At 36.9% G+C, this 22,268-nt stretch overlaps 1 protein-coding gene across 1 annotated transcript in view; it reads left to right on the plus strand.

Moving 5' to 3' along the window:
• Positions 1 to 14,115, plus strand: part of LOC105822803 (electrogenic sodium bicarbonate cotransporter 1-like) — a 146,246-nt gene extending 132,131 nt beyond the window's left edge. Inside the window, exons 9-10 of the mRNA XM_012659832.1 lie at positions 7,507 to 7,640; positions 13,710 to 14,115. Of these exons, the coding sequence (XP_012515286.1) occupies positions 7,507 to 7,640; positions 13,710 to 14,115 (540 nt within the window). The remainder of the gene's footprint in view (positions 1 to 7,506; positions 7,641 to 13,709) is intronic.
• The last annotated feature ends 8,153 nt before the right edge of the window (positions 14,116 to 22,268 follow it).

Here is a 22,268-nt window from a genome sequence, read left to right on the forward strand (position 1 = left end):
ATCACACTAGTATTTCCACTTCACTGTGAATCTTTAACATAATTTTAATGATTACATCTATTTATACACATGATGTATGTGCTGTAATTTACTTAACAGACACCCTCTCAGTGGACTTTCAATTTTTCCCGGTTTTCTCCTTTATAAACAATACTATAGTGATTAATTACATTTTCATTCTTTATGAGTACTTCCTTTGGGAAAATTCCTAGCAGAATGATTGCAGGATATGCTATTTTATTTGTTGATATTTGATATTTATAAAGGTTATACCAGTTTATACTTCTACCAGTAATGGACAAGAAGCCCACGTGCCCACACTCTTGAAAAAACAGAATTTTGTCCTATATCCTCATTTTTGTCATTCTGTGGGTTGGAAAATGATGGCTGATTCTTATTCAATTCAAAGTTCTTTGATTTTTTTTCTTTTTAGTGAGGTTGAACATCTTTCACATTTTTACTGATTATCTAAACTTCTTTATACTTGTGTCTTTAGTGTATTTTTCTTTGAGGGAATCTAGTTTTTTTTCTCATTGACTTGTAAAAACTCTTTATATATAATGATATTTTCTTTTTGCTTGTGAAAAATATTAGAAAATATATTTTTCCTAGAGCTACTATATGTCTTTTAACTTTATTTATGATTGCTTTTGCTGTACAGATTTAAATTTTTATATAGTCAAAATCTTCAATTTTTTATAGTTTCTTATTTTCATGATATATTTAGAGAGGCTTTCCCTACCCGAAGATTAGAAAAATATTTGCCCACATATTTTAATTATTTTATGTTTTCATTTAAATTTTTTATCCATCTGGAATTGATTTTTGTGTAAGGTTATACTGACCTCATGTTTCAGATGATCTAGATACAATACAGCTCTTCAAACAAAAAATTACTATAAACTCCCCCATGTCTTGCCCACCCAGTCTTTAGACTTGCAGTTGGAGCTCTTTTGGTGAGGTTTTTTTGGCTTCTACTTTTCTTCAAGCAGGGAGATAATTTGTCTTTCAAGTCTTTCCTTTTTTTAAGTTCCCACTGGGCAGTGTAAACAGAAATCCTGCTTATGACGACAAAGCACTTTAGGCAGAGTAGATGGTAATAAGGATTTGGCAGCCGTGATCTGTCAGGACAGAAATCACTGATTTATAGCTTGTAGCCACACAGATGAAATAAAAAATGAGGGTTGTATACTCAGCCTTCTTCCCCAGTGTAGAAGAATGGTCTGTACAACCAATCCTTAATGCTATTTTGAAGAAAAAGGGGAGGTTGCTTGAATGAACGCACCTCAAATTTGGGCCACATGAGAATCTTCATTCCCTAGGCTTCATCTTTAGAAATCCTGATTTAATTCTTCAAGGTGGAGATAAAGAATCAGTATTTTTAAAAAAAGAAAAAAAAGAAAAGCTTCCCAGGTAATGCTTATGTGACCCAAATTTGATTTAGATACTTACATCATTTCTGCACTTATGTTTTTGAATGTGTGACTTGGCTTGTGCTGGTGACCTGTCATCAGACTCGTGCAGGTAATTCAGATCCGACTGCCTATTTCCAATGGCATTAAGCTGCATCATTTTTCTTGGCTAAACTTCAAAGTCTTATCTAGAAAAACTTAATTTTATTATTCAACATTCTATACAGTTCATATAAATCACCACCAACATGGGCTAAAATTTCTTTTTATTGTTGGAAATAAATTTTTTAAAGCCTGAAATGTAACAATGATGTTGATTAATGCTTTGTCATTTAATGCCACCAAAATATTTTATTTTCCATGTTTTACTGGTTTGCAAACTGTGAAAAAAATAGAAAATCTTTTGTTTTCTTGGGCAGTTGTGCCACTTTTCTTCTTAGCCATTTTTACTCCCTCTATTATTGTCACTCGGCCTCCCTAAACAGCATTGCAATTATTAATCCAAATAAAAAATCTTTAATAAAAATGAAATGAAACAACAAAAGTCATTCTTTAGTGTAATATGAAGATACCAAATTTCAACGAAATCAACGTTGACACCATAAATTTTTAATTTTCGATGTTTTATCATCTTGAATGTACTTGCTTTGTATTAGCCATGACAGGAAATGGTGGCCCTGGCAGCCCTTGTCCCAAGTAGCTCAGATATAAAATACTGTTATTACAAATCATGATTCAATTTTAATTTCTTTGGAGTCTTGCTCCTATGGTCTGATTTCTTTTATGCTTGATTTTACTATTCTGGGACTTGTCCTAATTTTCTTGGCTGTTTTAAAAAACAGAGACCAGGTCCCATTTGTTTATTTTTGTTGTTGCTGTGATTGCTTTTGGGATCTTCTTCATAAATTCTTTGCCTAGGCCAATGTCCATAAGAGTTTTCCCAACATTTCCTTCTAGAATTCTTACAGTTTCATACCTTAGGTTTAAGTCTGTTATCCATCGTGAATTGATTTTTGTGAGGGGTGAGAGGTGTGGATCCTGTTTCAGTCCTTTATATGTGATTATCCAATTTTTCCAGCAGCATTTATTGATTAGGAGTTCTTTCCCCAAGTGTATGTTTTTGTCTGCTTTGTCAAAAATCTTATATCTGGGTTCTCAGTCCTATTCCATTGGTCTATGTCTCTGGTCTTGTGCCAGTATCATGCTGTTTTGGTTACTATAGCCTTGTAGTATAGCTTGAAGTCTGGTAAATTGATGCCTCCCACTTTGTTCTTTTTGTTTAAGGTTGCTTTGGCTATAGGAGGTCTTCTCTGTTTCCATATGAAGTATAGAATTATTTTTTCTAGATTTGCAAAAAATGATTTTGGTATTTTAATAGGGATTACATTGAATCTGTAGATCACTTTGGGTAGTATAGACATTTTACCAATGTTGATTCTGCCAATCCATGAGCATGGTATTGTTTTCTATCTGTTTACCTCCTCTGCTATTTCCTTCCTCAGTGTTTCATTGTTCTCTCTGTAGAGGTCTTTCACCTCCTTAGTTAAATATATTTCTAGGTATTTTATTTTCTTTGTTACTATTGTGAAACGTATTGAGTCTTTAATTTGGTTCTCAGCTTGACTGTTGTTGGCATTTGGGAATGGTACTGATTTGTGTACATTGATTTTATAACCTCAGACTTTGCCGAATTTATTTATCAATTCCAGTAGGGAGAAGAGGAGGGCTAAATTCACACTTAAAAGGTGCAGTGCATGCTGTCTTGGGATTGGGCACACTTGTAGCTCTGACTGGGGCTGTGCAAAGACAATTTATGTAACCAAAGCGTCTGTGCCCCTGTAATATTCTGAAATTAATTAATTAATTAATGGGGACTGTCTTTGGTTTGATTTTATACCCTAATTCAAGCAGAAAATATTCACAAATTGTTTTAGACATGGATTTTGACTTTATAGCTGTAAAGTAAAACAAAGCATTTTGTTTATCATTGTTGAGTCATTGTGTTTAGTAATACAAGGAATGAAAAGAAGCAACTCAGTGTTCATAGTGTTGTCCCCAGAGGTTTCTGTTGATTGAGAATTTGCCCTGGGAAATACCGCAGATCTCAAGAGACTTTTTCCTCCTTTTCTTCTGAGGACTAATTTTAATCTTTTCTTTTTGTGTCAGTCCTTTTGACTTTCTCTCTCACTCCTTCCTCTCTTGAAGGAAAGAGACATGACAGAGACAGGCTGGGAAGAAGGAGGTGAGAAGCACCTAAGCAAAGAACACCTTAGGTTGTGTCTCTGCTTCGTGCAAAGCGAACCCCTTAGCTCTTTGTATATTATTGTTTCATTTAATTCAAGTAATTATCGTGTGAGGTAGCTAGTGATTTTATGGAAGAGACAATTAGAATTTAGGAAGTTTACCCAAGTGGTAACTGGTAGAGCTGAGATTTAAACTTAGATGTCCCTGACTCCAAGACATACTCTTTGTGTTGGGCCACCGGGAGGAGATCTGAGACATCCTCTAGCCTAGCCTCCTCATCCTGTATGTAAATAAGTACAGTAAGTGTATGGTTACTACGTATGAAAAAGATTTGCTCAATCACAAACTATGCTAAGCATTTTACATACATTATCTGATCTAATGTGCATACCATACCTCAGAGCTCAGCTGTCTGTACTCTCCAGAATTGTTTGGGAGTTCGTTCCTCTGAGAAATTGAGTGTAGAAGTGTCTTCATGAGTTATGGCTTTTAAAAATACACACATCCACATGTCGTTTTCCTTTTTTATATCAGTGAATGCTGAATATAATAAATCAGAAAAGAGGTTTTTGATAGTTCACCTTATAAATTGCTTTAAACTCCAGTTACAGCTAAACTAGAGTTATTCATTGCATGAGATTACTTTAAAAATTTCTGTATTTTGAAGAAGCACATGTCAAAATAGTTCTTTGCTCAGAAACGCTGGAAGCATCTCTAAGTTTAAGCAAGTTTCCAGTGCAGTGTGTATAATAAATCACCTGTCTCTGTTTCAAAATTGTCAGCAGCAGAATGGAAACTGCAGTACTTACCAGAGGATCAAGTGCTGAAATAAAAATAATCTGCCTTTTAACAATCGCGTTTCTTCGCATAAATCACAGTCATTTTCTGGAAGAAATTGTTTGGTATCTTTACTGAATGAGCAACAATAGCCATTGACCTTTGATAAGTGGAACCTGGGGTGTCATTTGAGATTTCTTCTTGGTTCCTTCAGCATTTGCTAAATGCCTACAGAGCGCATGGAGGTATGGTGGAGAGCGTGGTGGGAGAAAGAGAAACACGATGACCTTGGAAGACCCTGTTCTTGCCCTCGGAGAGATTAATAGCTGTGTCAAATCAAGTGAAGAATGCTAAATCTCGTATTCCTCCTCTTCTCCTTGCTGTTCTCCCTCACAGCCGGTCACTGCTGTGTTCTGGTCCACAGCAGTGATGAGAAATAGGCCTTCCTCTGTGCTTGATAAAGAATGATGGGGTGTATCTTTGCCTATCACATGTACCCAGCATGTAGCCTGTCCTGCCACATGGAACATTCAAAACCCTACCTTTCATGTTGCATATACGCTAATGTAAGTCATAAAAAAGAAAGATAAATCATAAAGACATAGAAAGCCCACTGTCTGTGCTCAGGGAGTGAAAAATTGGATGTCTAAGAAAATCTCAGCCAAAGGTGCACCTTCACCCTTTTCAAGGGTGGGGTGTGGTTGGGCAGGTGCATATGCCGGAGACTCGTTGTGCCACATTGATGTGAATTTGTTCATATCATTTAACCCTCCTGAATCTCAGTGTCTAAATGTGGAAGGAATCAAGACTAACACTATTTATTGGGCACAGGGGAATCTCTTTCTGTCTTCTCTGCATAAATGCATTTTGGTTCTGCTATCCTTGCTTGTGACTCTGATTTCTGTCCCTACAAGGAAGAATGAGCTGGATACTCTATATATGGAATAGCTATAATCAGATGGCGCCCTTCAGCCATGCACTGGAATGACATCCATGGAAGTGGGGTTCCTTACAAGATCCTCTTGCCAGACTTCGAAACTAGGCTTTTCCACGGAGAATGTGTTTACTTGCCATGAGAGAAGCCAGTCTTATTACTTAATCGTCAACCTTGTTTTTTGTCCATCCCCACCCCACTCCAAGTGCTGCTCTGAAGAATTTTTATCTGCTTTCTGAATTGAACTGTCCCCTTTAGAGAGGAAGATGTCCTATAGCTAATGTCATCCTAAGGAGCACGTTGCTGGCTCTGGAGTAGTGTCGAAAACATGTTGAGTAATCATTGCAATAAAGGTCTCTCAGGATGGCTTCTGAGTAGAACTTAGTGTGTTTTTAAGTTTTGAATGTTGATTTTAAAAAGCCAATTTCTTCATAATCATTTCATGCATGTTGTATTTTCTCTAAAAATGATTTGTGAATGAAAAGTCTCTGGAGAACGTGGGGAGAATGGAAAGAGGTGGTTTAGTGAGGCTGACAGGTAGATGGTTAACTAGGGAGTTGGGGGCACAGGGGCTGACGGAGAAGCACTTTAGATCCCCCAGAAATCCACTCTGCTCCAGTCAGGGGGTTGCTTAGATTAAAAAGCTTGTTTCATGTAACATAAATCATACTTCTAAGAACAGGTAATCCGTTGTTTAATTGTAAAGGCAAATCTTCCTATACCATTTTGTTTTAGTATACACATAAAGTTACAGAGATCATATCATTTTGCTCCACTGTTCAGATTAATTTACCACTAAATATATTATTATGTCCTTTAAAGCTATAGAATTTATTCATTTGAAATTTTATTTTATTTTTTTAGAGGCAAGATCTTGCTCTGTTTACCCAGGCTGGAGTACAGTACCATGATCATAGATCACTGTAGCCTCAAACTCCTGGCCACCACACTCAACTATTTTTTTTTTTTTTTCACTTTTTTGTTGAGATGAGGTCTCCCTGTGTTGTTCAGGCTGGTCTGAAACCCTTGGCCTCAAGCAATCCCCCTGCCCTGGCCTCCCAAACTGCTGGGATTACTGGCATGAGCCACTGTACCTGGCCTTTGAAAATGTTCTATTTTTCAGGTTTTAATATTCAGGTTTATGGCTTTCTGTATGAATAAAAGGTCTTTGTTATCTTTTTACATTTAGAAGTCATTCCTTGATAAAATATTATTTTAGGTTTACAAAAAGACCTTCCTCCAAATATACCTGTGCTTTTCTAACTAAAGTTTGAAATAGTGACAAATATAGGGAACAGGCTAGTTTGTTGTAATTGAAAGCATCAGCCCTGAATGATGCAGTTAAGAAAGGATAATTTTGTAAGTCAGTGATGCTTGATGACATGTGTCACTTTTCTTGTTATGTCAAAAGGAAAATAATGAGTTGATTTCCAGAGATATAACTAAAAGCAAATGTGGCCACAGAAGTCTAGCTATTCATATCCCTGCACATTTATTTTCTTTAGATATAGTTAATTGAAGCTCTTATATAAGTTTACATTGGACAATGAATATGTAATAGGAATGTTTTTTAAGAAATTAATATCTTAGAAATTGCAGAATGGAGGACAAATCACTGCTTTGGTCCTGTTTGCTCTCCTCTCTACTTTGAAAGCATTTCTCTAGCAAAAAATAGCTTTCGTGCATAAAATATAGCTGCTTGTAAGTGCCTAGTATGCAAGGTGAAATCAGGCTAAAACAAACACTGAAGGTAACCCCAAAGAGGAAAATGCCACCAAAAGTACCAAGTCACTTCTACCCATTTGATGGGATTATAGAATATGATTTTATGAATAGAAGCGACAATATTTTTAGTGAGAATTAGAGCCACCTTTTGCCTTCTGTACACCAGTCATTACAGTCATTATAGTTCTTAGGAGCAGTCCAACCCTTGGAGTAGGGAAAAAATGACTGAATTGTATGTAAGGTGAAATAAATGGTGATGATACTCATACTGGTTAGAGTCTTGTTCTTCATTCTTGATATGTTTGCTAAGACCCTAATATAGCCTATTTGTATGGATTTATTTCCCTGGTAACATCACAAAAGGGAAGAAGAAAAGCTGTGTTTGATTTATCTCCTCTATTTTCTTACTTTTAGGGCGTGTTGGAGAGTTTTTTGGGCACCGCTGTCTCGGGAGCCATCTTTTGCCTTTTTGCTGGTCAACCACTCACTATCTTGAGCAGCACCGGACCTGTCCTAGTTTTTGAGAGGCTTCTATTTAATTTCAGCAAGTACGTATGCACATGTTTAATTATAAATTAGACTTGTTTGATTGTAGAACATTCACAGTCTAGGTAGGACATAGAATAGTAATTAGGTAGATCCACGAATTGGGATTACCGGAATGTTAAGATTTGGAAGTTGGAAGGGCCTTGGGGATTAAGTAGTCTGACATGCATTTTACTTCTGATTCAGCAGAGGCCCATAGGATGTATGTTGTGCTTGCTCCCTCCCCAGTTATGGATGACAACATCTGGGCTCCTTTGCCCTCTGGCTTCCTGTTGAGTTTGGCTAACGGGTCGCCCCAGCAGGACAGGCAGAGAGAGTGGTCACAGTGTGTCTGCCTTTCCCACCTCGCTGTCTCTGCTGTAGCACCAGCAGCCTGGACTTCAGGCCTTGCCAGGCTCCTCTACTGTGGCTCCAGCCCTCGCCAGGCTCTGGTCGCTGTTTCTTCCTTGGCCTTTTCACGCCTGACATTGGCAGTGGCTTCCCGTGCTTGCTGGGCCCCGAGCGCCTCATCGTTCTTTGTTACTCACACTTCTGTGAATAGCCTCTTTATTGAAGTTTTCCTCAGAATCTCGTTTGAGAGTGCCTTCTATTTCCTGTCAGGACCTTTCCTGATACGCTAGAGAAATTAAATGACTTATGTGAGGTCACATGGTTCATTAGTGACAGAGACTGGATGCCCTTTACTCAGGCTACGCTTCCTCACCCCCGTTCTAGTGCTCTTAACTAAGACAGCTTTCAGACTCAACTGAGTAATCACTAACACTTACTGAGTGCTGATCATGTACCAAGCATTATCCTAAGCACCTTACACGTACTGACTCATTTGATTCTTACAGTAATCCTAGGAGGTAGGGACCACATCCTTTTTTACAGACAAGAAAATAGGTGCAGGCACAGAATAAGTAAATTGCTGAATTTTACCTCACTGGTCATTGGTAAGGCTGTGATTCCTGCTTTCTGACTCCAGAGCCCAAACCCCTTAAGGAATCACTAGACATTGCTAATGAGCGTGACAATTAGGATATTAATATTTTCTTTTAGAAATTGATGGGTCATTTTAAAAAGGGAAAAATTGAGTTAAGTGAATTATCCAAGTGGCCACATTAGTCCACAAATAGATTCAAAATCTAATTGAGTATTCTGGCCTCTTTCTAATGTACTTGATACCTCCAAGAGAGAATTGCCTTTATTGGCAGAACTCAATCCTTAGGTAGGTTGCAGAATTTCATATGGCTTGCTAATACCCTTTGTTGGAATTTCCATATTCTTATATTATTATACATTTTTAGGATTTTGATTTTAGAGTTGTCACTATCTACATAGTATCTCATGAACTTAAGGACTCACATATACCCTTTGAAACTCTCCGTGTTATCAAAAATGATCATAAGATAGAGGAGGGAATGAGGATTTAAAACCAATTTTTTAAAAACTGGGTTGAGAACATCAGCAAGAGTCTTCTAAGAAGTTTAAGTTCCAAATTTTAAATAATGTTACGAGTTTTCTGTAGATCATCATTACAAATCCCTCCTCCATCGTAATTCTCAGAAGAACTTTGGAAAGAATTTTATTCATGTCAGTTTATAGAAAGAGTCAAACAGCTTTTATATGTTTAAGAAAACACTGTGTGAGACAAGAAAGCCTTTGTGGAAAGATTAAACAAGAATACTATAAACAGGAACAAACACGCACAACCTTCACAGAAAGATTTATTGGATGAAATGTGATCAGAACCTTAATCTACAGAAAATGTTTGCATCCCGGTTTGCTTTAAATTATTGTGGGGCAGAAATGGTTTATTTTCACTAAACAAGTTCTTCTCTCACTTTCCCTTTGTTTCATCATAATTGATAACATAATGTAGTTCCAATGGATTTATTTGAAAACAGTTATAAAGCAACAAGAAATATTTGAGAAACATGCTTTAAATTTTACATCATCTAGTAACATGTGCTGAACATTATTTTTTTCACAATGTTATATCATTTGCTTGTGTTACAGCAGCAGTGATATTTTGTCTAGGTACAGAATATTTGTGCAGATCATTATTTCCTAAACTGTGTTTCATCTATTATTAGTTCCATTAGGTGTCTATGAAAAAGAAATCTGTGATCCCAATAAATCTGGAAAGCACATATATGATGTCCACCTCTTGGTAATTCTCCTTATACTTTAGCATACTAAGGGATCTGAGAGGTCTTTCAGTTAAGAAACTATTTTATTTTGTCTTGCCCAGATTTCCTCCAACATATTTTAACGTTTTTGGAGAATTAGGTAAATCTTTTTTTTGTAGGTTCAATGGACTCAAATAGTAATTCCACATAATCCATAGATTTATGTCTGAGGTTTTAATATTTGCTTTGTAAAGGGAGAATCATAAAGGAATATGAATTATATGCTGTCACCTCTTAAAATTGGTAATAGAATGAAGAAAATAGCTCATAATTTTCCAAAAAACATTTGTAATTTTATTGCCTAAATTCTGCGATCTCTTTTTATTATTTAGTATTATTTTAGTATTTTATTAGTATTTTATTTAGTATTTTATTATTTAGTATTATTTATTTTAGTATTATTTTTACACTTTGTATTCCAATAGTAGAGAGTTAGGTTCCTTTTTTTCCTCGAGTGAGGAATCTCAAAGAAGTTTTAGCAATGTTCTCCAAGCTGTATAAAAACTTCACAATTAAAGTTGGATTTGGGCTTCTGTTATTATCATTTGGTCATTCAGTAATTTCTTTCCTATATTCTTTGAACTATTTAGACCTTCAAATTATTATTTTCTTCCATTATATTGCTAGATTTATTCCTTTAGGGAGTTTATATATATCTGTGAGTGGCTGCACATTGATTTCTGTAGCATGTTTCAGATGTGACTTCTTCAGTTTGTCTGTATCCTTGGTTTTATGCTACCCAGAAGCTATAACTCAAAATATCTAGGAATACTGAATGGTAGCATAAAGATATAAATCCATTTTCTCCTTCTAATTTACCATAATTTCTTCTTTGGTCTCTAATATCATTTCCTGTTGCTTTTTATAACTTAATTGCTATTTAAACTTGGCACCAAGGGGACTTTTTGGATGTAATAGTACTATTTTATTAGAGTCATTACTGATGATCAACTTGTTTAAGTTTCCCATCTTTTATTCCTCTTTCTTCTTGGTTCTCTAAACAGACCAGTTTCCTAATGAAGTGCCATAGGTTTTATTGCCTTTACTTGGGTCATTCTTACTGAACTCTTTAGGAGTATAAAAGTCTTTTAGAGTAGCTAATTTGGCATATGGTTTAGGTTCTAAGATTTAAGTTTACACATGCATTTTTTTCCTTTATACCCAAACTTATGGTGTTCCTAACCATTAGCTAGTGAATGGATTTGTTACTCATCCTATCTTGTAAACATCAATTCTATAAACAACTACTCGCATTCTTAGAATGAATCAAGATTGCTCTAACTTTCAGCTTCCTAGGGAAACAAAGCTAGGTAATTGTTGAGAACTTTTGTTTTAAGAAAGAAGTGTGTTGGCTCAGAAGTAATAAAACTCTGTTGCTGAGCTCTTATTGTGACACCAACTCCTTGTTTGATAAATGTAAATTATCTCAAATTAGAATTCAGTTTTTTCTATAGTATGCTTATCTCTCAAAGACATGCATAAGATTAAACAGTGGGATTCCAGGCTTAAAGGGAACTGGAAGGGAATGCCAAAGCTGTCTTCAGAAAACTTCCAGAAAATCTGTAGACAATTACTTTCTACCCGAGTGTTAATAATGTCCTGCTTTGGAAATGTATTCCAGTTTGTGTGATTTGATGAGAAGAGGGAAACAAAAGACAATAACTTTAAGGCCTACCCTATCTTGAGCTAAATACAAATTGGATAGGGGAACCATGATATAATTTTTAAAAGGACCATTCAGGAATTGAGAGATTTGGTTTCTGACCCAGCTCTGCTGTTAAAACTTGACATTGGATAAATTATTTAACTTCCATTGGTCTTAGTGTCCTTCTCTATAAAATGAGGCATATTTGACAGATTGGTAAACGTATTAGTCAGTGTTCTCCAGAGAAACAGAACCAATAAGGTGTGTGTGTGTGTGTGTGTGTGTGTGTGTGTGTGTGTGTGTGTGTGTGTGTGTGTGTAATTGGCTCATGCGATTACAAAGGTTGGCAAGTCCAAAATCCGCAGAGCAAGCTGCCCGGCTGGAGACCCAGGAGAGCCAGGGCACTGGTCTGAGTTCAAAGGCCGTCTGCTATGGAATCGGAAAGAGCTGATGTTGCAGAAGTTCAAAGGCAGAATGCTAGAAAATTATCTCTTGCCCTGGGGGAGGCCAGTCTATTTTGTTCTATCCAGGCTTTCAACTGATTGGATGAGACCCACCCATGTTATTGAGGGTGACCTGCTTTATTCAAAGCTCCCCAAATTAAATATTAGTCCCTCCAAAAATATGTAAAGAAACACCTAGAATAATGTTTGATCAAATATCTGGTCACCTTAGAGTCTAGTCAAGTTGACAAAAAATTAAACATCACAGTACCTAAGGGATTTTTAATTGTGAGATGCTACAATTTTCAGCTATCACAGGACCAGTCGCGTCCTGGTTACATGTGATAGTTCGTAAGCCAAAGACAGTAAGTGTCTTAGTCAAGTCTTCAGCTACAGGCATGCATTCATTCATCCAGCAAGACGATTTGAATTTCATTCTAAGGGCAGTGGGAAGCTACTGAAATGTTTTATGCTGGGTATCTGATTTACATTTAAAAATACTGTTTGGCTGTGGTATGGAAAATGACTTTCAGCAGGGCAGGCATAGATATCAGTGAGGAGGTTCTTACCAGGCAGAGATTAACTGGTGGCCCAGATGGGGTTGGTGATGTAGAGGTGGAGAGATGATGCTGTTGGAAAATTATAAACATATATTGCTAGCAGTTATCAGAAACTCACTGTCTAAAAGCAAGGCTGTAGAGCTAGCTTCAAGCATGCGTGATGCTTGATTTATTTCTTCTTCTCATGCAAGGAATGCTATTTGACTTTTCATTACAAATAAATTATGAGTTAAAAATCACTTTAAAGCACTCTGTACATATTTTTAAAAGAATCGGCATGGAATGGTAAAATGTTGACAAATAACCTATCTTTTCATAGTTGTGAGTCTTGAATTAATTCAGTCGTAAGAAATGGGAAGGTGCGTCTAAAGACAATGGCCTTCTCAGATGAGGTGGCCTGTTCTAAGTCTGATGTGGGATAAACAGGCAGAAAAAGGTGGACACAGGATGCTTTGCACTCAACTTTAGCATCAGGATATAAGACCTGTGGGCAAACTCCCTGAGAAGTGGTAAAGTCTGGCGTGGCAAGACAGCATTTCTCAATCTGATAACAGCCTACATTTCTAATCTCATCTTTTCATGTTGGTGGCACTCTGTCCACAGTGAGCATCAATGCGCCATCTCATGCCACATGCGTTTTAACTACTCTTGCCTCTTCCTGGCCTGACTGTCCCTGATCTCTCTGAAAGGTTCCTACTTATCCTTAAACACCTTGAGTACTTTCTCCAACTTTATCCATCCCCCCAGCCAGAATTAGTTACTCCTTCTTCTGTAACACTATCACTTAGGATTTTATAGTGTCATTATGTTTGTCAATTTGTTTCCCTCAGTGGACTACAGTGACTTGGGGACAGGGAACGTATTGATCTCAGCGTCTTCGTTAACCAGTAAAGCTCATATTTATCGAATGCACACTAAGTCCCAGTGTTAGGCATTCAGATTATTTACTCCATAAACTCCATGAAAGCAGAGACCATATTTTTTGAATGAGAAAAATTATGAGTTATTCACATATAAATGGTATGAATACTTTCGATGTGCTTCTCGCAAACTTCTATTTTTACTTCCGTTATGTCACTAGACCAAATCTCTTAAAGTTAGTACTTTCTAGATAAAATCAAATTTTATATCTCGTGGCTAAAAGTGATTGTGTATTTTTAGCAATCATTCTGTAGACATTAGGTAGTTTTATATTATTCTTTATGTTTCACAGAGGCGGAGTCTAAACACCATTCTTTCTTCTTTCCAGAGACAATAATTTTGACTATTTGGAGTTTCGCCTTTGGATTGGCCTGTGGTCAGCCTTCCTGTGTCTCATTTTAGTAGCCACTGATGCCAGCTTCTTGGTTCAGTACTTCACTCGTTTCACGGAAGAGGGCTTCTCTTCCTTGATTAGCTTCATCTTTATCTACGATGCTTTCAAGAAGATGATCAAGCTAGCAGATCACTACCCCATCAACTCCAACTTCAAAGTGGGCTACAATACTCACTTTTCCTGTGCCTGTGTGCCGCCTGACCCAGGTGAGGGCATCGTGCTTACTGTCTGCGCTGGCCCTGTCTTTGGAGGAAGGCGTAGGCTCCATGCTCGCAAATTTTCAAATTGCTGTCATGATCCTCAGGAATTGGGTCTTCTTTTATGTTCTCTGAGAAGCTAAGCTACTGAATTTGAAGTTTATTTGAAGTCGGAGGTATCTTGGTGGTGTGATTCAATCAGGAAGTGAAACCAAGAGCTCTGGAATGTGAATATAACTAGCTCAATATTGTGAAATTAACTCAAACTGCATTATTTGCAAGGAATTAATGTGCACGTTTTTTGCGATCTTATAAGTGAGGAAACCCAGATACATATATTAACAGATATAAAGATGGAACAGACCTAGTCTGCTGCTCCTTCCTAACTGCTATAGGAACCTCTTCCTTTAAGTAAACTCTTAATAGATATTTTAAGCTTATAGAAGAAACAAAGAAGTTCCCAATTCACCTCACATGATTTAAAGCATGAAATTAAAAAAAAGAAATTCAGATTGGAATTGCCTAGTGGTAAAGTAGAGCCTTATAGTTTATCTCTACTAGACAATGTAAATAAGAAAAGAAGGGAAAAGAAAAGAAGAAACAAAAGAAGGAACGTTATGTTCTAGGAGTAGATTTATATTCTAGAGTCAGGAAAGACATACAACTATAAATAACTTCTGAGTAAGCAATGTGATTCTATATATCTTAGTACTTTAACACCTATCTTGGAAAACATGAGTTGACATCAGAAATTTTTCACAAATAAAATGTTCAATTTGGTCTTTGGGATGTTTCTTGGAGTAATTCATCACCACTGTATAATATGGAAGGCATTTGAACAAAGGATTTACTTTGAGGAAAGTTGTTTTAGATCTGCTCTAGCAGAAAAACAGATAGAAAGTTGTGTCAGACAATTAAATGTTGGTAGTACTAGTGATCAGAGTTGTGCAATTAGCTATAGGTTGATGTCCCTTAACATACTGACTGCCACACTAGAAAAAAATTTTTTTCCTTGGGGCCATGGCGTTTTATTATGAAAATAGAATAAAAATTCGAAAACAAAATGATTCTTTCTAAGTTAGTGAAAAATTTGTTATTTTTTATTGTTTTCTGTGTATGAGTTATATGCAAATTGAAAAATAGTTCATGTGGCTCCCAAGGTAGAGACATGTGAGTTTCAAATGCTTCACAAGGCCCCAGGCTCAAAACTAGCATGAGTTAAATACAACTCACACGGCAGTTAATATGTTAAAATAAAACTTGCCACACAATCCATGCTTTTTGACTAAAGCCTTTTAGCACCAGAAGTATAGCAGTGTTCTGAGGCTGGGGCATAAATGTGGGGAACGTTCATGCAGTATCTACTTTTACTTATAGAGTCTGTGGAAAAACTTCCTGATGTTTACAGTAAAACACACATAGTTATATTATAGGCTAGAATGTAAAATGCTGTGAATTTTTAAAAGCAGTAAGATACAATGAAGAACTTTAGTGCTTGTGGCAGGCTGTGTCAGATTACTCCCAGATATTTTGGTGGTGCTACTCATTATTCTCTGCCACTTTGGGAACAGTCTTGGAAGACTGATACATATGCATCTTGAATGCTGGGAGAAAAGAGCTCTACCTCCCCCAAGATGGATCACTCAGTAACACTGATTAAAAGATAGGGCATTGTTGGGCTTTGCACGAATAGATTCTTTCTGTCTTGTTTAAGGTAAATCACAACACACATTAAAATGCAACCCATACTTAAAATCAATGCAGAAAGAGATACAAAGTAGAAAGTTAAAGATTCAGATGAACATGAATGATATATAGTTATAAAAGCCTGGTATTTTTCAGATGTATACTGATTTAAAATATTTCCTAATTTTTTAAAAGTGCTTTGAAAAAAATAGGCACTCAATACATGATATATATTATTACTAGAATCAATTAAACATGCTCCCCAAAGGAACACAGATGTTACCATTACACAACTATGCGGCTCTTCTTAGGCGAGAAGAGAGGTAAAACCCCCTGTAAATATACAGCCTGGACTTCCAGGGAAGTCCAGATGTTCAAAATATTGGCTTAAAGGTGTATTTAATTATGGGCTTTTGAATTTTCATTTTCATTTATTTGTATCTGGATATATGTATATGAAAAAGTCTGTAAGCTGACTTATTAGGCAAGTTTGAGTTAATCATATATCAAGATTTTCTAAAGGAAAAAAAAATGCCGCTCAGCTCTTCTGAGGTTTGAGGTATTCATAAAGCAGTTGAGGGCTTCGTCAGCACACCTGTCACGTGGGAAAAAGGACATGCCTGGTGTCAGCCCCATACCCACCTGAGACTCATGGAGACTTGCCTTCACTGTTTTATTAATTGGATGCTGGCAGAGAAGGTAATATGAAACCGAGGAAGACGTATCTGAATGTGGTCAAACTATAACAAAATGCATCAAAGATTTTACATGTAGTTTTCCTTCCAAGAAGGATCTTTGTTTTGTCGAAAAAGTGATATTGAGGATTGAACCGATTTTACGCTTGCGTGGCTGGTGTAGGCGTAAGTGGTGTTAGCTTTTCCTGTGTCCCTTTTTCCCCAGGTTGTGTAAAAGGTCAGTCCCAAATGACTAAGGAGCTGTTTTAGAAGGACTCTGACAATTCCTGCTACCTGCAGGTGACATCAGTAAAGCAGTGTAGCAGGGCCTTGAAGTCAGAAAATCTTGTATTCCAGCCCAGGCTGGCTGCTGCCGAATGTGTGACTTTTCCAAGGTAGCTTAGCCTCACCTTCCTCATCTGTAAAATAAGTTTAATAATAGTACCTACCTTATAGAATTGTTTTGAAGGAAAAAAAAGCTATTGCAGATAAAATACTCAGGACAGTTTCTAACAGTTAATAAGTAGTCAACTATTAGCTGCCACTATTACTGCTATTATTATCTATTAAAATTTAGGGTTAGTACTTAGCCCTTAAGTGTGAGTGATAGTGCAAACAAACCTGTCCATCTTCATCATCCTTCCTTCTAAGCATGTGTCGTTGGGCAATTGGCCCCTTCTCCAGTAAGACTGTTGGCTGCACTGCTTATTTCTGGTTGTCCAGATGATTTTCACTCACGATAGATGAGTACATGGACATGAAGGATTATTTAAATTTATGGAGATGAAATCTGTTTGTGGTTTGGAGAAAAGGCGAATGGATATTTGCACTTTCATGACAGAATCATGTTTAACAAAACCCCGTAAGATTAATGATTGTGTTATTTCTCCATAACCTTAATAATTTTTTTGTAGCAGACTACATAGATCCACCATAAATTTATACTTCTTGACAGAAAAGTGAAAATCGATAGTGAGAGAATAATACAGTTGCATGTACAGCTCAAATAAGTGTTCTAAAAACAACAGAAGACTGGCCTTTCATCACAACATGCACTCTTTGTAAAAGAATTCAATCGATGAGTCCATAATATTTAAACTGGCAGATGACTTGTTTTTCAACGCTGGGACAGTATGTAACAATGAACCAGCAACTGTGCGGATGGAGTCATGGTCCTGCAAACCGAGAAATGATTTCACAGGAATGGAAATAGGGGTCACTAATCACTAAGGAAACCTCTTTTCATGGCCACAATATATTTTGGCTTTGTGTGTGTGTGTGTGTGTGTGCTTTGTGAAGCAATTCTGCCTCTTCTCCTTCTGTTCTTTCTTGTTCTCACTTGCTTCTAGAAAGCCTCATCACTTCCTGATTGTTCTTCTCCAAACATACCTTTTCCTCCCTTCCTTAACTCCCAACTATTGCTCGGTAACCCAAGTCATAGAACTTTACTGAAGAAATAAGGAAGCTTAGTTGCAAGCGCTAGTATGAAAATTAGCCAGAAAGTTTGACACATATGAGTGGATACATGGCATACATGAATGTTTCAAGCTAAAATTTTCTTCTATTAGAAACGGAACAGCTATTAATGAATGTAGAGGAAAGAGATTTTATATTTCTCACTGTACCATCATGATTACATAGCATAGGCATGTAAGAAAGAAAATCATTTTAGTTCAAAAGCCAAAAGTGAAAATTGAAAAGTGTCCAATTGAATGACAATACACACTGTCTCATTTTATCACCATCATCCCAATTTAGAAACTGTTAATGTGGTAGAGCATAAGCAATAAGTGCTTGGGAATAAAGGAAACTGCTTTTGAATTTCAGCTCTGCTACTAACTAGCACTGTGACCCCGAACTAGGCTACTTAATCTCTTTGTTTCATAATGTATCAATTGGATAAGAGGTTACTATAAAGATTAAATGAGATAGTATAAATGAAATTGTTTGGCACCTAATGGACGCTGTGTAAAAATTTGTTTTCGCATTTCTCAGTGTCTTACAAGAGATGCCCCAGTCTGTTTAATCTTTTAGATGTATTCTTTAAAGGGGTTCAAACATTTAGTTACCCCAGGAATTTTCCTAGGGGAAGATACTATCTAGTCTTCTATGGTAAGCCTACCTCCTGCCTCAAAATTAACAACCAGTGTGCTGCTATAGAGAAGTATGAAAAATTGAAACTGTATTTAAAGAAAAAAAATTTAAAGGGTTCAGTACATCTTAGTTAAAATATTTAATCCTATCCCATTGAATCTTAAGACTACAAAAGTGTTGTATGATATATGAAGTCATGCAGAAAGGCTTTAAGGTTCTAGAGGTAAGATGTTCAATTCTTCTAAAAGGAAGATATTTAATTCAGTCAAAAGCATAAATGCTAGAATTTTATACCTAGGGAACAGGATGTGGACATCTACCTTCCTCTTACCTTCTCCTTTCTCCCTTGCCTTTTTTTTCCTTCTTGCTTGGTCATCACCAAAAATTTACTAAGGGTCTATCTCATCACTTTTCAAGAATTGTGCTACTTGCAATGAAATAGAATACACACACATTTATACATATTGCTTTTTATAAGATGTATTGTTTTTAAAATTGTGTTATTTTTTGAAGTCAAATTTTCATTATACTTTAAAAATAATTTTCTACTCTAGTACCTCTGCTCATTTGTCTATGTGTAAAAGTTGCATTGACTAGACACTCCAGGGCACGCTACTATTTTAGAAAGAGCCACAGTAAATTTTCTAACGAGGTGTTGGTTTTATATCTGGAAGAGAAAGAGGCCTTGATAAAAGTGATAAATTATACAAGTAAGAAAAGTAGCCTCAAGGGGGTAGATACCATATTGTTAACAGAGGGGTATATTTTATTGATTCATCTTTGGCTGTTTCATGCTTAATAATGGATGCATGAGTAAGATGAGTAAAGCCTTTCGCAGGCACCAAGTGTATCACTGTCTACAGTACGTCTGAGTAAAAGATGGTCTTTGCCCTGGTGTGAAACCGTAAGACTAAGCCAAGGGGTTGGAAGTAGCCGTGGCTTCCGTTCCCATAGCTTTATTTCATCCCTGGCATATGGGCCTTCTAAATGCTCTAAAATACTTGTCACTAGAGTGGAATTTCATTATCATTTCTTTCTATATAATGTTTTTATTAATAAATACTATGCATCGATATGTTATAACCATTAAAAAGAACTGCTGGATTGTGTCTCCCATGGTCCCATATTATAGTCTATATATGTTTCATAATTATAAGGCCAATTAAAAGAAAATTTAGGAAATAAAAGATCATCCTAATTTATCTTCCATGAACTATATCATAATATATGCAATTTTATTTTTATTGTGTGCCATTCCCTCTTTATGAAAGAGATTTAAATCAGAGACTCATCGTGCAACAGGGAGGTGATGGTTCTTCTTGTGTAGCATTACTCAGGTTTGCATTCACGAAGATCCTTTACCCGCACGGTTGATGTTACCACGTCTTTTGAGATAGACCCATCATTTTAGTTTCCTTTTACCATCCATCCTATATTTTAGTAGTTTCTGTATAACGCTTGCAGGAATCAGAAAAGAGGAAGCAGTGAATTTAGATTGTTACCAGACCTGGAAAATTCTCTAGGTTTGGGTTTGCATTAAAACACAGATTTGGAAAAGTTTCCTCAGAGTGATGTCTGTAACACATCCACAATGCAATGATGGGTGTGTATAGGAAGAGAAGTTTTTGTGAAAAATAGTGGCTAACAAACGTATCCATCTGAATATCCCTCCAGTAGCTCAGGCCTTTAACTCTCAGCACGGCGTTGCAGGCGAGCGTGTGAAGACTTCCCGTGAATTGAAACGTATATAATTTGAACTTGTCCGGTCACAGTGCAAATGTCAAGCAATAGGCTCGGTGAACGTACTTGAGAAAACTAAAAGGATAATAATCAGAAAAAGCAAAGAAAAACTTACTATAAATTTGGTTTGTTTTAAGACTTAAGGCCGAGATAGTGACGGGTAATTCTGGGAAATCTTCTCCCAGAGTTTTCCTAAGTCACTATGTCATCCCTACAAAAAGCCGTTTTTTGCCCTTCCATTGACCTAGAAATTAAAAGCATAAATATTTGACTTTATCAAGAGACACTAGTGTGCTCAAGTTCCCCAGTACCCTTAAATAAATCTCCTGTGACTGTGCAGCAAGAAGCTTATTCAATTTCATCCTGTATCTGTTTTCTAGTTACTCAGTTCCCTCAAGATGGTGCTTAAATGGAATGGAAGAAAACATTAAAGATTCATTATCATGGAGAATAGTCTTCAAGTTTCTGTTGTTCACATCAGGTTAATCAATTCCACATTACTGTAACCGTAGGAAGCTATATTGAGAATGCAGGTTCAGATTAGGCTAATATTTATTAAGCACCATCCCAATACAAGCCATTTTACTAGACGATTATTAATAATCTGTATTTTAATAGCACAATGTATGTATATTTAATCATCGCAGAAACTTTGAGGGGCAGCTGACGCTCATCCTAGGGGCGAGTTCTGCTTTCTGCAGATCATAGAGCTGGTAGGAATGTCAGCTACCATTTATTTAGGTCTTTCCTGGTACCGTACACTGTGCCGGCAATTTTGCCTGGATTGTTGTGTAATCTGCACAGTAACATTGTGAGGCGAATGGTTTCAAATCCACTTTCACAAATGAGGGACCTGGTGGTCGAGAGGAGTAATTTCCTCAAGATGATGTGGTGGAGGGCGCTGTGCTCAGAAGGTGCTAGAGCCAGAGTTCAAGCCCAGTTCTCCTGGTACCCCCTTCTCCACATTGTGACGTGGTGACCCATCGAAGCAGGCAGATCTGCCCTCAGTGACCAACTGTTGCTCATACTTGACCTCATGGTCTCAAGCGAGCTGATGTGTATCCTAGCGGTAAGTTGCTACCACTAGGACCCATAGGGTAGTTCCTGGTGCCGGGTCACTCGAAGATAAAGAGGGACAACCTTTAATGGTGCAACTGATACTCCCTATGGGAGAGGAGTTCCAACACTGACACGTGGATGTCACCTCCCTTTTCCGCTCATAGCTCCCAGGGCTGTAGCCATATTTGATCCTCTTGTTCTTTCTCTAGATGTCTCATTAACCATAAAGAAGGAAAAGCCAGTGTAAGATGGAAGAGTCCCAGACACATTTTTAAATGTTTATGACTGACAGTATTCATTCCCCTGTCCCAGAGGATTAGCTAAAATTTGATACATAGGGAAGAGGAACAAGAAGTGAAAATTCAAGTACTAGAAAGCGATCAACCTGTGGAAACTCCTGGAAACCCAGCGTGGGGCAGAGATTGTCCCAGTGATTGATAATTGGCTAAGTCTAAATTAGCCAGTTTCCTAGGGCGAAGAGTTTCTTTGGTTCATGAGCCATGACACTAAGTAAATGGTGAAGACAGAGTGTAGCGTGTTTTGGCTTTTCTGTTTGACCTTTCCAGAATCCTAATTAAGCTTATTGCAGATTCCATAGAAATGGATCATTTTGCAGTTTGCTGCCAGAATATTTGCACCTGGATCCAAGTGGTGACCAGTGGCTCTTGTAGACCAAGCTTCCAAATTGGAATTGATCATTTTCTCTTCTGCAAGCCTAAGGAAATTTACTTTTAATCTTATTTATGGCTTCTATCATATCTTGCCAATATGTATTTATGAAAGTGCTTTTTTAATACATTTATTTTGAAGTCTTTCATCTGAAGCAGCTGCTTATTAAAATAAGTAGAGAATGTATTATATACCTTTTACTGTCCTTTTGGTACTGATCTTTTGGGATTTTGAGAGCCAATGTGCTTTAATAGCTTGTCTCAGGAGAAAAAAAAAAAGCAACTGAAAAGCTGAAAGGAATTTAAATGGGCAGAATTGATGTGAATCCAAAATTTGAGAGCAGTTACTAAAAGTTCAAATTGGAATCTGATTTT

Source organism: Propithecus coquereli, unplaced genomic scaffold (assembly GCF_000956105.1).
Source record: "Propithecus coquereli isolate 6110/MARCELLA unplaced genomic scaffold, Pcoq_1.0 Scaffold64, whole genome shotgun sequence".
NCBI lineage: Eukaryota > Metazoa > Chordata > Mammalia > Primates > Indriidae > Propithecus > Propithecus coquereli.